Source organism: Xyrauchen texanus, chromosome 20, assembly GCF_025860055.1.
Source record: "Xyrauchen texanus isolate HMW12.3.18 chromosome 20, RBS_HiC_50CHRs, whole genome shotgun sequence".
NCBI classification, from domain to species: Eukaryota; Metazoa; Chordata; class Actinopteri; order Cypriniformes; family Catostomidae; genus Xyrauchen; species Xyrauchen texanus.
The window spans coordinates 5,485,633-5,508,517 of record NC_068295.1 but is presented as its reverse complement, the minus strand read 5'-3'; the positions used below and the strand labels follow the sequence as shown (position 1 = coordinate 5,508,517).

Sequence of the window (22,885 nt, the reverse complement as noted above, 5' to 3'; positions counted from 1 at the left end):
AACACTCCTCCCTCCCATGTCTCGCTTTCTTTCTCTCTGTCTGTGTCTCTTCCTCAATTTCTTTCTCAGACTTTTATCATGGACTGTGAGGTGGATTTATTATGTAACTTTATTAAATTAGTCTTTAAAGCTGCTGTGTCTATGGTGTCTACTGTGTGAAAGAATAAACAAGGACATTCTCAAAGACAAGGTGGGCTTGTCTTGTCCTGCAGAGGAAAATCAACTGGGAACAGACACAAGAGAGAGATCATGTGTGTGTATTTGTGTGGGGTTTATATTAGGAATGTCTCTAGAATTTTGTAGACCCAACGCCTCTCTTTCCGGCCTTTGTTGAGTTGATCCCTCTAAGAAAATAAAATATGACTTGGCGGTAAATATAATGAGATGATAGTGCCATCCTTTATATCTTCAAAGATACTTTTTGTCATATACTAAGTTTTGCTCTGGGACCAGCAAGGATTAATTGCGTCATTGCCAGAAAAATATGGCTATGATTAAATTATAACCTGTAATGTAAAAGGATAGTTATAAACTGTATTTTGTGTCCTTAAATAGGGCTTGGCTTTTTTAAGTAGCTTGAAAATAAATTTTTGGGGAATTCCCAATTCCCAATGCACTCTAAGTCATCGTGGTGGCATAGAGAGTCGCCTCAATCCAGGTGGCGGAGGACGAATCTCAGTTGCCTCCACGTCTGAGACCGTCAATCTTATTAAGTGGCTTGTTGAGCGCGTTACCGCGGAGATGTAGTGCATGTGGAGGCATCATGCTATTCTCGCCGGCACAACTCACCATGAGCCCCACCAGGTATGAGAACCACACATTATAGCAACCACGAGGAGGTTACCCCACGTGAATCTACCCTCCCTAGCAACTGGGCCAATTTGGTTGCTTAGGAGACCTGGCTAGAGTCACTCAGCACCCTCTGGATTCAAACTCGCGAGGTGGTAGTCAGCGTCAATACTCGCTGAGTTACCCAGGCCCCCAAAAACTACTTTTTAAAATGGGTAGCTTGACTGTAGTTTAATTTATGTAAATTATGAGTAGCTTATAGCGTGGCAAATTTCAAAGTAGCTTCCTCAACCCTGGTTCTATGTATGCTAATGCAGCAATGTGCAGATCCAATGGATAAATCTGCATTGCATACATGACTGTGTTTGTCTCTGTGTGCATGTGTATGTCTGTTATTCAGTGTAATGAAGCACCTGTTCATTTTCAAACGCATTCCATTAATTTGACGCCTGATTTTTTTGCTCAATTCATATTTAGAAGCAAATGCCGTGGCGACTGCTCACCGTTAGCGATGCACAGCTGCATTGCTTTGAAGACACATTCTTATTATGCACAGATAGTAGAACCACTGTTAATAACATTAGTGTGATATCACCATTAAAAATCTGCAGAACATACACTACCAAACCAAATAGGTAAGAAAAACCTCAAAGGAGATTTCTTCAATGTCTCAAATGCAGAGACATTGAGTAGAGACGGGGCAGTGGTGGCTCAGTGGTTGAGGCTCAGGGTTACTGGCCCGAAGGTTGTGGCTTCAAGCCCCAGCACCACCAAGATGCCACTATTGGGCCCTTGAGCAAGGCCCTTAACTCCAGGTTGCTCCAGGGGGATTGTCCCTGTAATAAGTGCACTGTAAGTCGCTTTGGATAAAAGCGTCTGCCAAATGCATAAATGTAAATGTAAATGCTTCTTCTTGACAGCAATTAAGTGATTAATTGGAGATGAAATGGAGAGATTTGCTTAAGTGTCCTGCTTTTTTTTTTAGCAACCTACAATCTCACATCTTTTAGGGTTTTAAAAGAGATCTAAACTATGCCTTAAATGGTATTAAGATTTACCAATATATATTTCTGTGACTGGTCAAGGCAAATTAATGATCAGCCAATAAGATTCCTTGAAGTACAAATGTGGTCAGTCATACAGTTTGTGACCATGGTAGATGTGCATACATATTGCTGTAATTAGCAACAGTTCCTAATTCACTATCCAAGTTTTCATATCTATGTGTGTGCTATGCATTATTTACAGTACGGCACACCTGGCAGGTGTTTTACAGACACAAACACTAGAGCATGCATGCACATTCCTTTGATTGCGGAAATGAACAAGTGACATGTGTGGAAAAATAACACAGCAAATGATATTGTGAACAGATTTACATACTATGCAAGCTTTGTGTCAAAATGCAAATACAGCCCTAAAGCCCTGATTCCAATAAATGTTTTTCTCATTCTCTTTTCTTCATTACATAACAAAGTATCAAACCAAGTGGCATCTGCAACCAAATGATCCAAAAAAATTCGCAGAACTAACTTGAAGGCACTATATGTAATATTTTTACTGTAATAAATCATAAAATGACCATAATATGTCATTAGAGATTTACAGAATCTCCGATAACAATGCTACAGCCAGTATATTCTACTTTGACGTTTCCGTTCCGGGACTGAATTTCTGTTTATGTTTGGCCTGTTTGATCCCGCCCACTGCCCACTCACCAACAGTATTTCGACACCGTCGGGTTGCCAGATTTGAACAAGTTTGCAGCAAACAACACTGCGTGCTGCTGCCATGGAAGCCAGCAAACAAACTGGATCAGAGATAACAGATTACACCCGACCTAAAAAGCCTCGCCATCCGTCTAAAAACCACCATGACCAGAGGCGTAGTAAAACAAGGATAAATATTGGAGATGCCTTTGGAAGATGGAGACAGCTTAAAGCCCAGAACTCCTTTGAAACGGACGCTGAGTTGGCTAATTTGCAGGTCAACATTCTGGCACCCCGCATGAGCTTCGAGTCTGGGGTGGAGCAGACAATATTTTGAATTTGGACTGCAGTACCTATTTCAAACGCTTGCTGTCAATCTTACATAAATCACCTTTAACTTTTTCGTAAGCCACTTTGCAATTACGTTCCATGTCAAGGTGAGTTTTAGTGGATGAAGTCAGTTCCTCTCAATTTAACACCGGATGTTTTTTCACAGACTTGAGAGATCAACGATGACATAATTGACTATGTTACTATATAACCTGGCCACTTACAAACACAAGACATGGCACTCTAGTTTGGAGTTATTATTTTAACATCACACGTCATTTAAATCAGCACCTGTATGCTTGCACGAGCCAGTTTTGATGTAGTGGTAAGATGTTTTTACAATTAATAACCAAAACAATTATATTAAAATTATGTTATGCTATTAAGGTGGTTTATGAGGACATGCCTAGTGTCCCCATAATTCAAATGGCTTAAAAAACATAGGCTTTTTTCTTAAGTGATGCTTAGGTTTAGGGGTAAGGCTATGGTTGGGGGATAGAATAGTACATTTGTACAGGGTAAAAATCATTATGTCTATGGAGGGTCCTTGCAAACCATATATACAAGTTTGTGTGTATGTGTGTGTGTGTGTGTGTGTGTGTGTGTGTGTGTGTGTGTGTGTGTGTGTGTGTGGGGTCCCGTCCATCAGGTTTATCACCTCAGAAGGTAAAAATTAATGAGGTATTATTCATCTGGCAGCACTATGAAAGAATCGCTGGCACACCCCCGCAATAACTCATACATAACCTAAGACAACCTATGCCCGGGGGAGAGGAGGGTGTGGTTTTTCATTTGAAACATGCCATCAACACAACATATCTGAGAAAAGCATAATGCACACACACACCAGCTCGCATTCACACACAAACAGCAAATGAACGACGCAGTTAATTCATAAACACCAATATTTACTTGAGGCAAACACGTTAGCATATTAGTATTCAGTTTAGTGATCACATTGACAGCAGTTTGCAGCGACAATGTGACACACACACACACACACACACATACACACAAAGACTGCACGATAATGGTTAAAATTATTATTTTGCTTAAAATTATTATCACGATTATTAATCACGATTATTCTGCCCACTGAAGTTTTATATATTTATTTATTTATTTTTATTGCAGGGCTGCATTAATTTTTTTTAAATCAATACTGTTGCCACCACTTTGACATTTCTTTCTTAAAGGAGACCTATTATGCCCCTTTTTACAAGATGTAATATAAGTCTCACGTGTCCCCAGAATGTGTTTGTGAAGTTTCAGCTCAAAATATTCTCTTTAAATGCAAATGAGCTGCTGCTCCCCGCCCCCTTTCCGGATAAGGGATGTGCCTTTACAGCTCGTGCTTCGGATACTGCATCAAATCAGAACCAATATGACTGACAGCGTAAATCAGCCATATATGTATGAATATATATGTATATCTGGCCTCAGTGAATACAATCATTGGTAACTAACTGTAAAGGGATCAATGGAAAGGAGGAGGCGATATATGCTTTTCAATATAAATAATGGTTTAATGATAAACTTAAAAGAAGACACAAACACACACATGACGGACATGTCCGTAAACGATCTCTCTCTCCCGCACGATCCTCTGCAGTCGACCTTTATCCCTCACTGAGGCATAATTAGCCTAATACAGGACCGGGTGTGTAGGACCACCCTGCCACACTGACAGTATTAAAAAATAAAGACATATATTTTTTATATTCACAAAAAGTGCGATACTTACATCTTCAGGATATAAAGCTGGAACATAAACAGTTGGTACTGATCCATGCATGAGAATCAAATTGTTTGAAAATCCTGCTTTATATCGACACTCATTCACAAAGCAGTCCGGTGTATGATGTTTACGAAGCGGAGACATTATTAGTCTCACTGTATCTGCTCCAGCGTGGGATAAATATAGCGGACTGTGTGTAGATCACTCGGGAGGATCTATGATAATAGGGTGGAGTCTGTCACCAGTCGTGGGCGAGGCCAGCTCTAACATGACGTCACTTTAGAGCAGAAACGGAAACCATTCATTTTGACACACTGTACTCCGAGTTTGGTGTATAAGTTTAAGTTTCTTTCTTATATACCAAACTCGGAGCACTGCTGCCGTGTATAATGAGAGCAGGAGATGTAATTCATGGCTATTGAGCACAGAACCACTCTAAAACCGCTGTAACGGCGCACTGAAACCAAAGTTTATTCAGCTGACTAGCTGCATAATCAGTTAATGGCTGAACAGACAGAGTTGTTGAATGACTGGTCTCAGAATAGTTTGAAAGGCACCAGATTTTCATCCTCCCTCCACGTAGTCTCCGAAGGCAGCATGTTCCAGCTTTCTGATGCAAGCCTTGTATCAATCAAAGTGATATATGAAACATACTCGTAAACATCTGCGGCTCCATATGTCAGTGCATGCTCGAAAATGAAAAGTGATTAGTCAGTGGCGAACTTCTGAAGAGAGCTCGATTTGTCATGTGAGTTGAAAATAGACTCAAAAGCACTTGTGATTTGACCTATCATCTGTAGACACAGCCTATTATAAAAATTTGCAACTTTATCTGGCAGGTAATTTCTGTTTGCCAGCTCACTAATATCGCAGACTATTATGCTTAAATAATTGTGAGAGGCGGAAATCGTGATCACGATCAAAATATGATTCATTTTGCAGTCCTACCTGAAGTAGGGCTGCACATCGAGTCACCGAGAGTTGGAGGCTTCTGGCGTCATGAGTGACAGCAACCAGCAATCCAATTTTTATGCAAATGAGCAGTGAAGAGATGTTGCGAACACCAATGGGAATGCAGATAGCATCCACCACCTGAAGCTAACATGATCACATGGGAAGTCGGCATGCTGTTTCCGAAAGTTCCGTTACCCTAGGATTGGCAATAGTATACCGACTCAATGACATACTCTATCTCCCATCGGACATATTTCGAATGGCTCAACAACAATTAATTTCCCTCGTGGCTTGACTGGTAGCACATTGCATCAGTTGCAGGGGAGACCACAGTTCAATGCCCCATCAAAGGAGGATGTAATCACGTTTGTATAAACAATCACGAGCATGATGAGGAGGTTGCAATTTTGTCCCTAACATTGCATTTTGTCTCTACTAATGGTTAGGTTTAGATTTGGGTTTTGGTTGGGGGGTAGATTTAATAAAATAAGCATTTCTCTTCACTGTATTACACCCTGTTCAGCTGAAAACAATTATTTTTACAACTGGCTTCTGGCAACCTCTCCTGGATATACATGGTTGTCACACTTGTGAATATGCTCTGAAACACTTACCGCTTTCGCCTCTGGAGGCAGTGTTGTCAAATTCGGCCAACGTATACCGATTTCGGCTATAGAAAAATCGGCACATACTTACTGATTTTTATGTGAGATAAAGCTGCTGAAACAGGCCACATCCACTGTAATCTGCTATTGTCTGAAAACTCTGTTTTCAGTTTTCTAACATCATCCAAAGTAAGTGATAATGGAAAGTGTTTAAGACACGCTATGTGTACGGTGGAAGAAAATGCTGTTCCAGTGTGGATGAGAGGCCTAAATGTAGAGAAATTAAAATGTTTTCAATAGAAATCATATTAATGTGGATGTGGCCACAGTTGGATTACTGTCAGTGTGAACAGGGCTTAATGAGAGGTCACAATACACGTTGTGTTTTAATTCACTTCCATGCATACACCTGCAAATATAGTAGACCGGAAAGGTTTTGTCCTCCGCTACGTACCAAAGTCAATGTTCTGTGAACTTGGACCTGCGAATACGTAAAGCTAAAATATGTTTGACCAATTGATGACCTTAATTTCAAAACTACTTGGTTTGCAGTAAGGATGTCATAAAATATCGATATATAGATTATTGAATGGCACGTTATTTTATCGATACATTTTTGAGGCATCGATATATTAACATCAGCCGACATTTAAATTAGAAGCCTAATTTGTGTGCTTTCAATTCACAGCCAGTTGCGTTCCATTCAATGTAGTCTCACATAATATCTTTGGGAGACCACAAGGGTGCAATTTAACATTTACTGAAGCCGCATGTCGCGGCATGAACAAGACGCAAATATCACACACACATTACAAACTGATTCCAGTTTTTGTACTTTAAGAATCAACAAAGTGACGTTGATGAGTTTGCAGGTTAGTGTATGAAACCGGTGTGCCTGTGCAAACCGAACGATTAGAAATGTACCTTCATAGAAAATAATAACTTCAAATTTTAGAACGCACCATGTTGTTTCGCAGATGCGTCTGGTGCGCGACCCACTATATTTAACCCTGCCGCTCACACCTTACCAAAGTTGTGTTGATAAATATGTTTAATAGGCTATTGTGCAACAAGCAGCCCTATTTACTGTATATCTAAAAAACAATTGTGATATATAACAATAATCTTCTGATTATCGATACGTGAAAATGGCATTGATCCCAAGCCTAGTTTGCATTGTTGAGGAAACAGGAGAAGATAGAATACACATCAAATTATTAGCAAACAAATAAAAAAATATATATTTATTAAAAACAAAAGTACTTTTGATGTTGTGACATCAAATTCTGTTGCCCATATTTGTTGCTGGGTCTGAAGTCATCTCACATGGTCAAAGCCCAGTGTGACCGCACATTAACCGTGTTTAACCACACACTCACACATACACACAAATTGCCACTACATAGTATCTGAAGCACCTGTTCATTAGTGATAGATGAGTGAACATGAGTTACAGGTCAGCCTATGTGATCTTCGCCAACAGCACTAAAGAGTCATTACCTGGACCGGACTATATTCAGACTTCTTTTGCATTATCTGCACTGATTTTGGGCAAAATTCTGTGCAAACGATTTAAACATGGTACATTGAGTTAAACTGAGCTGTGAGTTTCACAACCAGAAAGTGTCCAAATATTTTTGTCTTCATTTTGAACAGTTTTGCTTTAATGTTTGGCTTGAAAAGTGTGCTTTTGCACGGTAAATTAACTCTTTAAGATATGTTTCGGCAACACTTTACAATAAGGTCATTTGTTAACATTAGTTAATGCACTAGGCATCATGAACTAACAATGAACAATATATTATCTAAAGCATTTACAAATCTTTGATGTTAGTTTATAAAAATACTATTGTTCATTGTTAGTTCCTGATAGTTCATAGAGAATTAACTAATGTTAACAAATACAACTTTTGATTAAAAAAATGTATCACTGTATGTTGAAATTAATATTAATTATTAACTAAGATTAATAAATGCTTAATAAGTATTGATCATTGTTAGTTCATGTTAACTAATGTTGTTAACTCATTTTAACAAACTGAACCTTTTTGTAAAGTCTTTCCAATCTTTCTTTAAAATAAATTCCACTTTCCACTTAATATTTTGAAATTAATGTAAACATTTTCATTATTATTATGTATTTATTACTATTAAATAGTTATGGAATAACTATGAATATATTATTAAAATACTAATTTTATAATAAGTCCATATATATTAATATATTTAATACAAATACATAATTATTCATATAATAATAATAATAATTGAACATAGTATTTTACTATCTAATGCAATGAGCTTTAAGTTTCCATAACAATATTGTGCTCTCTTAAATGGCAAACAACAGCAATGTCTTCCTCTTTATCTTTCTCTCTGTTCTCTTCTAGCTGTGGTCGAGAGCTGCATTAGTGTTATGGATCTGCACCCCCCTAGCAGGCGTTCAGTGCTGTGTTAATTCAGTGGGCTCTAATGTGGTCAGGCACTGCTAACCCCGTTGGCCAGAGAGAGTGCCCACTTTCATTGTACTCTCCATGTTTGCGGCTCGGAGATGCACCCTCTATCTCTATGCCCGACCCGGCTTAATAACACACCACAACTGACATCTGAGGTCGGCATCGAGACCACGAAGGATTATTCGCTGTTTAATATTAACACACACAGCACTGCAGGTGTGTATACACCCAAACACACCCGAATAAAAGAAGACTGAAACTGACACTTACTCAAATACGCAGTACGTTTTGGGAAAACAGACACACACATGTACGCATATTGTGGCTCGGTTCCATGGTATCACCTGATGACTCATAGCTCTTCAAATGACACTGGTGTTCCGAAATAATTCAAATACTCTTCTCTCACGTCCAAATACTTCATCGAACACCACAGTATAATGTCAAAACCCTTACATATGTAGCAAGAGGATTGAGCACAGCAGTCTAGTGTACAATACTCAACCTACCACTCTAACACAGTAAGAAAAACTCCAGGAACCAGCAGATTAAGTGTTTTACTTGGCACACATTCCAAAGACTGTTCAGCCTGGTTTTTACTGCAGTGACGGACATGTACTAAGCTTAATCTCATATCATCTCTTATTATCTTCTCAAATACCTTTCCCTTCCTGCACCACTACAGCGACATGTCAAAAGAAATGATATTGTAATTATGTTGTTTGAAGTCTGAATTGTGAAGGGGAAATATTGTAAACTAAAACAGGGTCCCGTGAAATACTACAATGGGCAATAAGTACTAATAGACAACATGTCTTTCTAATGCATTGTTTTGGCTGATGCAAAAACAAACATACAACGCAACCTATGAACAAATGACTCTAATGAGCCCGTTCTTTTAATGAATCAGCCAAAAAACTCACAAGTTATTGATTTGAATTAGCCTTCTGACTGTTTTGTTGCTCCCCTGCTGCAAAAACTGAATACCACACATTGTCATCAACTATTACAAGCAAGCAATGTTTCTGTTCAACAAAAAGCAGAAAATTGTCATGCAAAGATGTGGTTACCAAACAAGATATGCATGTTATTTTTCCAGCCTGGTCTCATGAAATGTATATGAACATGACAAAATTTTTGCAGTTCAAAATGTACGTGCTGTATATCACATTTGACTGCAGGTTTTCAGTGAAATGTCCAGCTGGGGGCGCCAAAAGCAAGTAAAATTGTATCGTATTCAGATGCGGTTTAAAGGGGAATTTTAGATAATATATATATTTTTTTCATCTAACCCAGGGGCGAAAATTTCATCAAAATGTTGGGGGGGACAATAAACATAACAATTCTCAAGAGCAATTTTTGAAGGGGACACCAAGTTTTTTTTTGTTGTTGCCCCGTTTGCATTTGTATTATTTTATTTCTTAACCAATTATTTTAAGAATATATTATTATATTATTTACAATACACATATTTCAATGATATTTTAGGGGGGGGACAACCCTCAGATGGGGGGTCCTGACCCCCCCCTCCTATGATCTAACCTAGGCTAACCAAACACTTTTGCCTGAACCTAATCAATAGCATTTTAAAATATAAATAATATGTTTAAAAAAGAAATCCTTACCTTATCAATGCCTAAATCTAACCATAAGTGTTTTAAAATGTAGAAGCGAAATGAAAAAGCGAATTTTCTGAACCACCCCATTTCGTACTGTTTCTATGACTCCATATTGTCATGTGTTAGCTTGAGTTCATGGCTGGACTTGAACTGTGGTCCTCTTACTCTAAGTCCAACACCCTATCAGGTGGGCTACCGTACAAGCTATCTGCATTGGAATAAGTGTATATATGTAGGTGAGTCTGTAATAAAAGCATTCAAATGTGTTGTTTTTCAAAAGATGCATTTGAGTAAAAGTGTGAGTAATAGAGTGAAAAATATCTACTTATAAAGTCATTATCAGCCATTTAAATCATGATTTGATTGAAAGTATATAAAACACACAGTTGTTGTAGCACCTAGTGTTCCTTTCACCTAAAACCTGCAGGAAATTGTACTTGGAGACCCGTATTACAAGTTTTGCAAAAATTTACATATAGTCACGTTTTCACTGTGAGACCAGGTTGCATTTTTCTTAGTTCTTTGGATTCGAGACCTGGAATCTATCACACATCTCTGTCATTACTTTCTTTGAAAGTTATGAAGGGGAATTTTGGGTACTCACGCCTTGGCTCCCGGGGTCCATCTACGGTGACTTTAATAGCACGGTGGTATGTGGCGACCTGGGGTGGTCCAGTGAATACAGTGATGGTCAGAGTGAAGCTCTTTCCTGGAGGACAACAAACAACACAGGAGATAAAACATCACAATAACATTGGCTGCATTGGATTTTCTTTCATTTAAACTTGGAAATAAAGTTTGGAATTTGATTTTTAAAAATAGTTAATTAAAGTTATGACATTAATGAGGTTCCTGTAGCTCAACGGGTAAATCATTAGAGCAGCATTATGGGTTTGATTAACAATGATAAAAATGGATAAAAGTTGGATAAAAGTATCTGCCAAATCCATAAATGCAAATGAGAAAGAAAGGTTTAAGACTCTGCACTATAGGTAACTTATCAGAATTAAGCAAATTAGTGATTGTGACACTGAAAATAATAACTCCTTTGTATAAAACGTCAGATGTCCTGAGCTACCATCATACTGGAATATCATGGGCCATGGTTTTGAGAAAACATTTATATGATGTCATATGTACTGGAAACACTTTAATTAAAAAAAACTATGGTCTCCTAAGAGAGTTTGGCAGATAAAAACACAAGATAAAAATCATTTCGGGTTAGTAAGTATTTTGTGCAGTCAATATTTTAGCAATGTGCTTCCATGTAAAAATTATTATAATTTTTTTTTAAAGTGGATTTTATTCACAAGCCATTCTGTGGAAATCGTGATCAGAAAGAGGCGTACGGGACCATCATAATAATGTATTGCCATCAGTAAGGCCAGGACAAATAACTACACAATATCAGGTAGACTCCCAGTAATCCCTGCAGGTAAAGGCAGAAACTCCCTCAAGCTGCATGAATAAAAGATTCATGTACAATCCCGCATCACATACAGCTGGGAGAGATGAATGAGTTTATTTTGAAAAGAGACAACATCACTTTGATGCGCTTTGAAATGCGTTTATGATGTGGATTAGTCAGACAATGTGTTCCAGATTGTTCCCGGGAATCTGCTCTGTGTGTGTGTGTGTGTGTGTGTGTGTGTGTGTGTGTGTGTGTGTGTGTGTGTGTGTGTGTGTGTGTGTGTGTGTGTGTGTGCTCTAAACACAGTGAAGTGGTGCTTTGAGGGGAGAAAGCTGTGGCTTGTATGAAGGGTATGAGGATGGGGTAATTGACTGCAGAAATGAAAGGTACTTTTAATTCGCACACTGCTGCACTTTCCACTCATCCGTCTGCAACTATTTAAAATGTAACATTTACAGGAAAAATGTGAGCGCAAGGAGCGGGGCCAAGAGGAAAAGGACGGAAAGAAGGAAAGCTTGTGAAAGAATGTGAGCTATGTGAGAGGTAGGGTGTTTTTAGGTGTGTAAACAAGAGCGTTTTTTTTAAAGCTCAAATCGTTTATAAAGAAAAATAGCAGTGGAGAAATTATTTCTCTGGAAAAAGTAACTGAAGCATGCTGTTTTATTCTTTTTTTATTTGTACAGAGAAGCATTGTTTTTTTCTCTCAACTGTAGCCTACTTTATCCAATTTGTTTTTTAAATAGTAATGAAGTTTAAATGCATGACAATTTACATATATCAGGCCATTATTATAATAATTATTATTATTATAATGTACATTTAATGTGTTTTGCATGCACCAAAGACAGACAGACAGACAGACAGATAGATGGATGGATGAATGGATGGGTGGTTGGATAGATAGATACCTCGGCCGCTTCTGCCTACGAAGCGCAGGTCGTTGAATCGCGCCACCTGGTTCTTCATGACGGCAGACGCGTTTCTCAGTTCCGCGGAATAATTCTCATCATTTCCCGCCATCACCGTCACCAGAGTCCCGTCAGGAACATCACCCAGAGCCACCACCTAATAATATATACAAACACAATAAACCCCATCAAACCTCACACACAAAAACGCATCTTATATAGTTACTCTTAATTACAATGTATAATGTAAAAAAGACGACAGAAATGCACACTATGACCATTATGTAAGGCGGTTAATGTCAATAGCCTATTATTATACTAATATAAATTAGTTTTAAAGCTCCGTGCGACTGCATTGTTTAGTTTTTTATATATATATATATAAAAAAAAATAATAATAATTAAAAAAAAATAATAATAATATATATATATATATATATATATATATATATATATATATATATATATATATATATATATATATATATATATATATATGTATAAATGTATTATTTTTTTATTAAGATTGCTAGTATTGTCCGGCTGTGATTTGTATCTATGCTAAATAAGGTAGGCTATAGGCTATTGAGATGAATAAAGAATTTCGCAAATATATATATATATATATATATATATATATATATATATATATATATATATATATATATATATATATATATATATATATATATATAATTAAATAAATTAATATAAAATAAACTACATTAATAATGATAATAATTAATAATGTTTATTGTTCGTATAAATCTTAGAATATTATGATTGACGATCTTATAATATAATAATAATAATAATAACAGGCTAATAATAAAGACGGACCATGCAAAATCGTTCTGATTTTGCCTTTTACGTGATTTATATTTTGTTTTCACTATCAGAAGTATTGCATGATGGCATGCGACATCTAAGTCAAATCTTCAAGTGTGATCAGGCTTGGACGAATGCAATGACACTGATGCAATAAAACTGATCAAATGCATTTGATGCATAAAGTGAATCATTCACAGCTTGGACAGATAAAAGGTGAAAAAAAGTGTAAAAATGAGTTATATTAGAAAATGAAGTAAAGTTGCCTTTTACCTTGAAAGCCACGGGCAGAGTTTTGTTGCACCGCCAGTGTGACGGTAGGACCGAGCACAGAAAGTTCGGGCTGTCCGTGCGCACCAGTTCTCCGGCGTGGTCCGCCAGCACGTCCACCACAGAGCGGGTCTCCACGGGCCGTCCGGTCCTCAGCGGACCCGGTGCGCTCATGCTCGTGCTCTCGCTCACTTTGCCGCACGGGAACGAGGCGGAGGGCGGCGTGAACCGTCTGCTCGTGGTCGGATCTACGGGAATATGCATCACAACAGATTTACAAACGAGACCTCGATAAGAGTTCTGAAAAGTCCGTGGGAAAATCTCCTCCGTGACCGTTTATTTTGCGTCTCAGTCTCTAATAACGGCAGCGCGCGCAGGATGCAGAAGCGTTAAAGTGCGCTTGACTTTCCCACTGACTTCAGCAAAAACTAAAAACCGCAAATAGCTATGCACACACGCGCGCGCACGCACCAGATGTATCACAAAGCGGATATAAAGTATCAACTCTGCTTTTCAGAGCCTACTATATAACAATCATTTTTAAATGAGCCAATAATAAGCATTTATTCCAAAGTGTGATCTGCAGGTGTGCGCTGCTTTTGGTCCTGGTTGTCAGTTTTAACTGATCGCCACTTTCAGTCTTTGACTATAAAGTCCACTCAAATACATTCCAAAGTTTCAGGAAAGTTTCTGCAGTAAAGTCCCGATAAGTTGTCAATTTGTCGTCTCCAACTGGATAATGACTCGTAAAAGTGAGTAAAAACTAAAAAAAGAAAAAAAGCAGATGAGGTGTCGGATAAGACTGAGTGGATGCAACCGCTGCGCTCTGCGCGGTGTAGGCGAGTGTTATTTACTCAACTCATTATAGCCTTGAGTGCGCTGAGCGCTCCACCAATCAGCACACAGGGCTGGGTTTACTCGCCCAATCAGCGCCCAAGGCTGGGTTTAATCGACCAATCAGCGAGCAGGGCTGGGTTTAATGCACACTTCAGACGCGCCGAAGTAAAAATGTTGATGTTATGGCACAAGGCACATAATGAATAAACTTTTAGAGTCTGTCAAGTGTAACCTTTAAAACCACAGACAAGAAATATTAAATTAATTTAGAAAACTTTTTTACGGCTGCACGTGCGATTATATTTCATATTATATTATTTTTGTAAACATATATATATATATATATATATATATATATATATATATATATATATATATATATATATATATATATATATATATATATATATTCTTGGATAATGTATTGACGAATCTAAGAATTGTTAACAATAATTGTTGCAGCAATAGAATCAAGAATTTTAAAAAATATCAATAACAATAATTTAAAAACATGTAATAATATCCGAATAAGACTTTTTTTTACTTTTTTTTTTTTTTTTTAAATCAGACTAAAAAAAAGTTATTTTGGGAAATGTCTGATCTATCTGCCATGTATCTTGTTATGAAATTACATTTATAATTATTAATAGTCACATAATTGCTCCATCTTAACATAAAAACAATAATTATGATAACTGATTTTATAAGGGCATGATCATACATGGTTACTAATTAGTATTCAATGTGTTCTGGTGTGGTTGACACGCCCTGAGCTCACATTGTCACCACTAGTAGGCGCATTTGTCATTTAATACACTCAGTGCGCCTCGGGGAGAGAATTAAAGCACATTAAACGCAATCAGAATATGAGAGAGAGAGAGAGAGAGAGAGAGAGAGAGAGAGAGAGAGAGAGAGAGAGAGAGAGAGAGAGAGAGAGAGAGAGAGAGAGAGAGAATAACTGCTGCCAAAGTTAGTCATTTGAATTAATTCATTCTTTTCTACAAAGTTTATCAGTTTATCTTTGGATGGTTATTCGTGATGATGCATAAAATGTTCTTATGTGCTTTAGAACAAAAGCAACATGGCAAACAAACAAATTAAATGAATAAATTGGGCTCATCACAAGCGCTAAAATATTCAAGTGTTCAATTCAGAAAGGTAGGCCTACTTTGTGCTGAGAGAGTGGAGAAAGCAAATGCCCTCTATACATGTCCTAACTGTAAAAAAATAAATAAAAAATAAATAAAATAAGCAAACGAGATTTAAAATACATTTTCTCTGTCATTTTGTATACAAACAATACAAAAGAAGCGTTCAAATAGGTTGATTTAAAATATTTTTGCCTAAATCATGACGGATTTGTGTGTGTAGCCTATATTATTATTTTTTTTATTTTATTCTATTTTTTATTATTATCTCTGTCTTGTTGCTTTATTGTTTGTGCACTGGAAGCTTCTGTCACCAAGACAAATTCATTGTCTGTGTCAGCACACCTGGCAATAAAGCTCATTCTGATTCTGTTCGTTGATGTTCAATAATTCACAACAGAAATTCACGCATTATTATTATTATTAATAATAATAATAATATAGTGTATAAATTATTTTCGTTTACATAACAGTTTATATAAAATGCAGTTGTATGTTTTATTTTATATTACAGTTTAAAGGTAATCATCTTAAATAATTTTTACATTTTAAATTCCTCATGCCTATAATTTATCACAACATAATACATTATACCAACAAAAAAGCCTGTATACCCTAATGTAGCCTACATAGTAGATTAATGCGTAAAGGTTATAATAATGCATTCAATTATTAATTTAATTATGTCTTTCGTTTTTTAATGAACTAATTCTGAGTGTATTTATTTATATGTGTGTGTTCGCCTATGTGTGGAGTGGGCTTGAGGTGTAAACCGTGCTGGCAGGATTCGAGCCAAAACTCTGCGGGCTGACATGCTAAAGATGGGTTTAAAACCAGCATTTGGTTACATGGCGAGAACATCCACCCACGTTAAATATAAAACAAATACAGGTGCGTTTAACAATTCAAATAGCCTACATGTGACAAATAATGTGAGTAAAAAATAATAATAACCACATTATTTTGCTGTTCAACCCCTGATGTTTATCTGTCTCTATGTGAGGAAATAATGTGAATATAGCGCAAAAGGGAAGTCAAAGTCTCCCCCACACAAATATGGTCTAAGAGAGCCAAAATCAGCACATTACATCTCGAGTCGAGAAAATTAGCAGCTTCTTTAACGTTTCGTCAACATCTGCTTGATTGCGAATGCATCTTCCTCTTTTTATTTTTTACGCCTTTCAAAATTTCAAAAAAAGCTACATGCATTGAGTAAACTATTCGTCGAAATAGATGTTGGCACAATCCAGGGTTGGCGGACGAGTAACCTATTGCAAACTCCCTTAATCCTTTCAACAAAGTATAGGCTGGCACAAGAAGAATATTTTTATTAATCACGTGCAACAAATCGGTCACATTTTATATTACTGCGTGTGTATTTATATAAATAAGAAGCCTACTATTAATTAATTAATTTAGGTTAAAATGCAAAGTGCATTATTGCATTATAATGCATTTTTTTCTATAGCAGTTCGTTATAGTCAAATATGTGTAACATGGGCACTGTATTATTATTATTATAAGAAGTGCTATCCTAAACCTCCAAAATTGCCACCAAACACCAAAGCAAGCACTATCCTCAAAGTCTACACAGGGATCGTTAAGTGAAATTTCAGCATCTGATCATTAATATGTGACCGCACACGCTCAGACTGACTCCTCAGAGCTGTCAAATTCGGACTCCGCGCGCAGTTTCTAAGGTTACAGACTCGCCCCTAATGACGCGCATCCCTCTGAAATATGATCTGAGTGAAGGCGCAGGTCACATCCTGCGTCAAATACACGGGACAACGAGCAATCACGTGCTGAGAAATGATGTGAGTACATACAAAGAAGCACGAGCCTTCAAATAAAGAACTCAAGTTCAAAGAACGAAAAATATTCCAGACACAACTTAAAACCACACTATCAGAGAGCATGCAGATACCATTATTCTTCACTATAGGGCACAATGGTGCTGAATGTCAAAGTGCCTTTTTGATTAGGCTATATATTCTCCAAAAACACTGAAAAAAGAAAAGAATTTTTTTTTTTTCCATTACAATCATTTGATGTAAAATGTTATATTATTTTAATATGTAGCTAATGAGAATCCCTGAAAATATCCATTCAATAACTTTCAGACAAACCACCATGAAAACAACTACCAAAAACACTATTAAGGTTGGCAGAGAAGAACGATACAGAATACCTGAACTGCAATCATTTGTGTTTCATAACTACGAGGCAACATATTAGTTGCAATGTATGTGCAAAGTGGGCCCACATGGACTGTTCCAATCAAAATGGAGATTAATTAGTAAAATATGCTTGGACTAAAATTGCCATACCATTATGGTCGGCCCAAGAGGCCTTTTGCCCCAAGTGTGGAGAAGCTGCATTTAATTGTACTTGAATTATTAAATCAATCTTCTTTTATATGCAATAACAAGAAATTTTTTTTTTCAAACGCCATATACTTTGAGTATTTTTCCTTAAATGAGGGGGGGTATCTGTACACTAACACATACACAGGCCTTCATATCCGCAGATAAAAATCAGATCAGGGAATGAAATGCTGACATAAGTCTGTGGATTTGCTATCTTCCCCCCACTGTGGGCGGCAGCACATTTCTGTACGTTTACAAATTACAGAGGGAGCAAGTCTGCAAGCCGCAGAGAGAATTCCTTCCGTACAGTGTCTCCTTGTGTTTCAGCTGCGGGTTTGTCTGCCTGAGAAAGAGGCACGGATGACCTGCAGTCAACTTGAAATCTCCCGTTTACATGCTTGAATTTCAGCCCCACCTCATATCAGGTGTCCCTATGACATCATTACACTGTCCCATCAGATAGAGAAGCCTTTTGGTGTTCTTAAGTCTCTGTGATGTCACTTTTTCATTGTTTGCAATGCTAATAATTTGTAAATGAATGCAAATTCATATTAGATAAAGCACATCAGTGCAAAACGCTCATACTAATATAACCTACATTAAGATACTCCTGGCACAGTTGACTTTAATGAAACAAAGTTTACCGCCTTTCTTCAAATACAGTGAAGCTTGCGGTGAGTGATTCACTCAAAGCAGTAATTCCTTTTCATATTTAAAGTAAAGCATGTCAGATCAAAGCATATGTGTGTTGATGGATGAAACAGAATAGTGTTAGCACTCTGGAATATTACAGATGAAGTCATCTGTTATGTACAGTATACATAACATCTAACATTGTACAGTACACTCATGGAGCATATTATTAGGAAGACCTGTACACCTACGTATTCATGGGACTATCTAATCAGACAATCGTGTGGCAGCGGTGCAATACATAAAATCAAGCAGATACGGGTCAGGAGCTACAATTAATGTTCACATCAACCATCAGAATGGGGAAAATGTGATCTCCTTTAGACCGTGGTTTGATTGTAGGTGCCAGACGGGCTGGTTTGAGTATAACTGCTGATCTCCTGGGATTTTCAAGCACAACAGTCTCTAGAGTGTTTAGAGAATAGTGCCAAAAGGACAGAAGCGCCTTGTGGATGAGAAAGGTCAATGGAGAATGGCCAGACTGGTTCGAGCTGACAGAATGGCTACAGTAACTCAGATAACCACTCTGTAAAATTGTAGTAAGTACAATACATCAAACCTTGAGGCGGATGGGCTACAATAGTAGAAGTCTGTGTTGGGCACTTTATTAGGACCATAGTGTACCTAATAAAGTGCTAGGTGTCTATACACAAGTGGTCCTTCTCTCCACTTCTCCTTATTTTCTCATAGAACTAGCCTTGGATGAATAAACTTAGAGCATCCAAAAAGCTCTTTGATGGGTGATGAATGTCTTTTAAATGTGGCTATATTTACAAAATATTCACATGGCCTCAAGTTCTTTATTGCATTAACAAAAAAGTGGTCAGTACATAATAAAAATATGAAGGTCACATTTTTATTAAGAAGCTATTTTATTAAGCAAATTCAGACAGTGCCACCCTTCCGCTTGAAGATATTGTGCCTGACATGTAAACTAGGTTAAATAGCTGGTGATGTCCACTAACATGTATAGAAGTTCAACGTTACTTCACATTGAAACTGCATATTGAAACATGTAATCAAAACATGCCTGTTATTCATTGAGCATTCAGGAAATGTCTTACAGAGAGAGATCTGAGGTAATGTTTGACAAGAAATGTCTGAGAAAATGTATCCGTTGAGAAATAGATGCATTATATTCATTGTAATTCCTTATGCTGGTATAGCTGTCCTCCCGGCCCCTAGAGGAGGCTATGGTGTTTGCATCAGCGGAGGTTAACATGAGCTTTCTGAATTATCACTAGCGAGAGACAAAGAAAGCGTCAGTATGTTCGTTATGTTTATTTGCACACTGTCACACATTCTAACCCTGACCTGTGTGAATGTGTATTAAATCAACTATCAGCTTTCTGATTCATTAAAGCTGCTGATACACTTATGCGTGACTCTGACTTGATCTTGCATGTCTGATGCTATGAGATTAGATCTGTAATCTGCAGTAATTGCATGCTTAAATGATGGCAGTGAAGTACAAAGCTGTCAAAATGACAGTAAACCCCATCCCTATCAGACAAAGCCATCGCTTTCTTTCTCTCTTTAAATCTACATCAACACCAGTTTAAAGTTTTACAGCTGGTTGCAAGAATCCCCTTACGCTAAGCAAACCCTTAGTGACAATAGACATACAATTACAACTTTCTAGAGGGGTTTCTGGCAACTGTGCCCTGAACTGTCCTGACACTACTGAAAAACTAGTAGAAAATTAGTAGCACGTAGGGCCGAAACATACTCTGTGCAAGTGCATGACTGCAGATGCTTCTAGCTATGCAAGCTCTGTTTCATGAGTAGTTACGATCCAAAATGTGTCAGAGTACACGTTGCATTCTCAAAGTTGCCACAAGGGGCGCTATAGCTGACATAAGTGCAACCTAGTCTCATAGAATGAATGTTACTAGGATAATAAAAGTTTTGCCACAGTTTCCTGTGCAGTCAACACCAGAGACTACTAGTCTGTGCACTTTATTAACTTTCAGATAAATCACGAGTAAAACAACTGATTATGACTATATAAACAAGTATTTTTCGCTCTATTATTCAAACACTGTTTACTCTAATGCTTCATTTGAAAAACTTTATGTTTAAACACTTGTATTACAGACCCACCTATTATTACGCACTTATTATAACTTGATTAACTTGCGTGGTAGCTCACCTCATGGTGTTGGACATTGGACGCGGAAGACCGAAGCTCGAGCCCAGCCAAGCTGAAATTCTCATGAAAATAACACAAAATGATGTGGTTGCTTCTCAAGGTTTGCTTTTCATGTTGCATTTGCTTTTAGGACACTATCTGTAGGTTTAGGTGTTGGTTTATGGTAAGAATGTCTGTTTTGTTCGCCTCTCGCTTGCTTTTAGGACTCTATCGGTTAGGTTTAGGTTAAAGTTATAGGTTAGGGAGATACATTTTACATATTAAAACCCCCATTTAACATTCGCCTTAAAAACCTCGTCTGATTACGACAACATTCCGCTCACTTTTGTCACCCCCCCGTTGGATATTTCACTGGGAAACCGCAGCAAAACGTGTAATGGAGCACATAATTTTGTTTTGCAAATATTTTGCCACGGTCACGTCATTTTCATGAGATCAGGCTGCATTAGTGTGTACTGCAAGAATTTATGTTAAACATGTTCAGCCGGACCGTACGTTGGCAATACGCTGGTCAAGTTTTTTTTGGTCTTATTTCAGTAGGCCTTCCATTAGTCCTGACAGCTTCCATGACTATGCACTTCAGTTCTACTTTGATGGCGATGCCCACAAAATAACGTACAATCTAAGATAATAAGAATTTTGCAAGTCTGTTGGGAAACCCGGCCTAACACATTTCAATAATGTGATAAGTCACTTTTTCTGTGTCACTCAAGCCAGAAATGCATTTTCTCAGACTCTTGGATAAAAGTAACCAGTTTGCCCTTTCATTTGTGGTTAGACAATGTACAATGTTTCAATAAAACTATGTTGTTGACCAAGCAGTTTTTGCCTCTGTGATTGTGGTAGACCAGCGGCATTCATTTATGAGTTCACAACACATGCTATCACCATGACTCTGTCGCATGCTTATGATGTCATACACACACCATGATCTAAGGCACAGACAGGCTTTAAAGACTTCTGCTTAACCAGAAAGCCCACACACACACATACACACACACACACACACACACACACACACACACACACACACACACACACACACACACACACACACACACACACACACACACACACACATGCAATTCCTCAATTAGTGGCCCTTTTGACTATTTGAAATCTTGAGAAATCACATTTCTGAGATCGCTCACTGAAATCAAACAGCTTCCTTATAATTGTCCATAAAAATTAAGCTTGCATAGGACGAAGTAAGTGACATGAACACTGAACAGGTCGCCTATTTGAAGAACAACACATTCACACACATTTCTACTGTATATAACACTCTCTCCTGGAGATAATTCTGCTGGCACACAGTTCTGTTATCTGGGTCTATTTTTACAGCAGAACCACAGTAATTCTCCACCACCGCTGGGAAGTCTGACCCTCCAGAAAAAAACTTCAAAGCCCCTGGAATAGACCCTGAACACTGGGATAGAGATGTATTTTCATAGCTGCTTTGATGAAGTGAGTGAGAAATGAGTTGCAGTAGGCACATGGTGGTCCCACCCTGACAATAGATGTATGTATAGATGTCTTAACGAGGGAGCGAGAGAGAAAGTGATCCAGGGGTGACCTTGCGGTGGGCCTAAATTCACAATCCACCCCACTGGCTCCCAAAATAAGCCACGTCCCGCTTTTATAAATGCCCCTGGCCACAACCGCCATAACTCAGGGCTTTCTCAAAACAAGAGCTCATGTGCCGGCAGCGTTAGGAAGTGTGTCTACCTGCCAGCGACCGCTAGGGCTGTCCACCAGCGTCTGCTTACCACATTTTACTTGGAATGCAATGCTCCTTTGTGTTTGCATGTGGTGGGACCTCTCAGAGACAGACCACAGAGAGAGAAATAAATAAATAAAGACTTTTCAATTTAAAAGCACTTTAATCAAACATAAGCTAAAAACAAACACTTAAAATGTAAACGTAAAAATGGCTTAATTGCATAGGTTATTCGATGCAGACACACAGTATCACCAACTGAACAATATACGGTAGTTCCATCTTCACAAAGCGACAATGAATCTACTTTCACACACCATTCTTTCTCAAACTAATTTTTCATGTTTTC

At 37.7% G+C, this 22,885-nt stretch overlaps 1 protein-coding gene across 2 annotated transcripts in view; it reads right to left on the bottom strand.

The window, feature by feature from the left end:
• The window catches only part of LOC127660693 (runt-related transcription factor 3-like), a 70,090-nt gene that overhangs the window by 29,458 nt on the left and 17,747 nt on the right, over positions 1-22,885 (bottom strand). For both annotated transcript variants that reach the window (XM_052151062.1, XM_052151063.1), the window contains 3 exons: positions 13,621-13,865; positions 12,520-12,676; positions 10,805-10,909 (listed from right to left, as the gene is read on the bottom strand). In XM_052151062.1, the coding sequence (XP_052007022.1) occupies positions 10,805-10,909; positions 12,520-12,676; positions 13,621-13,865 (507 nt within the window). The remainder of the gene's footprint in view (positions 1-10,804; positions 10,910-12,519; positions 12,677-13,620; positions 13,866-22,885) is intronic.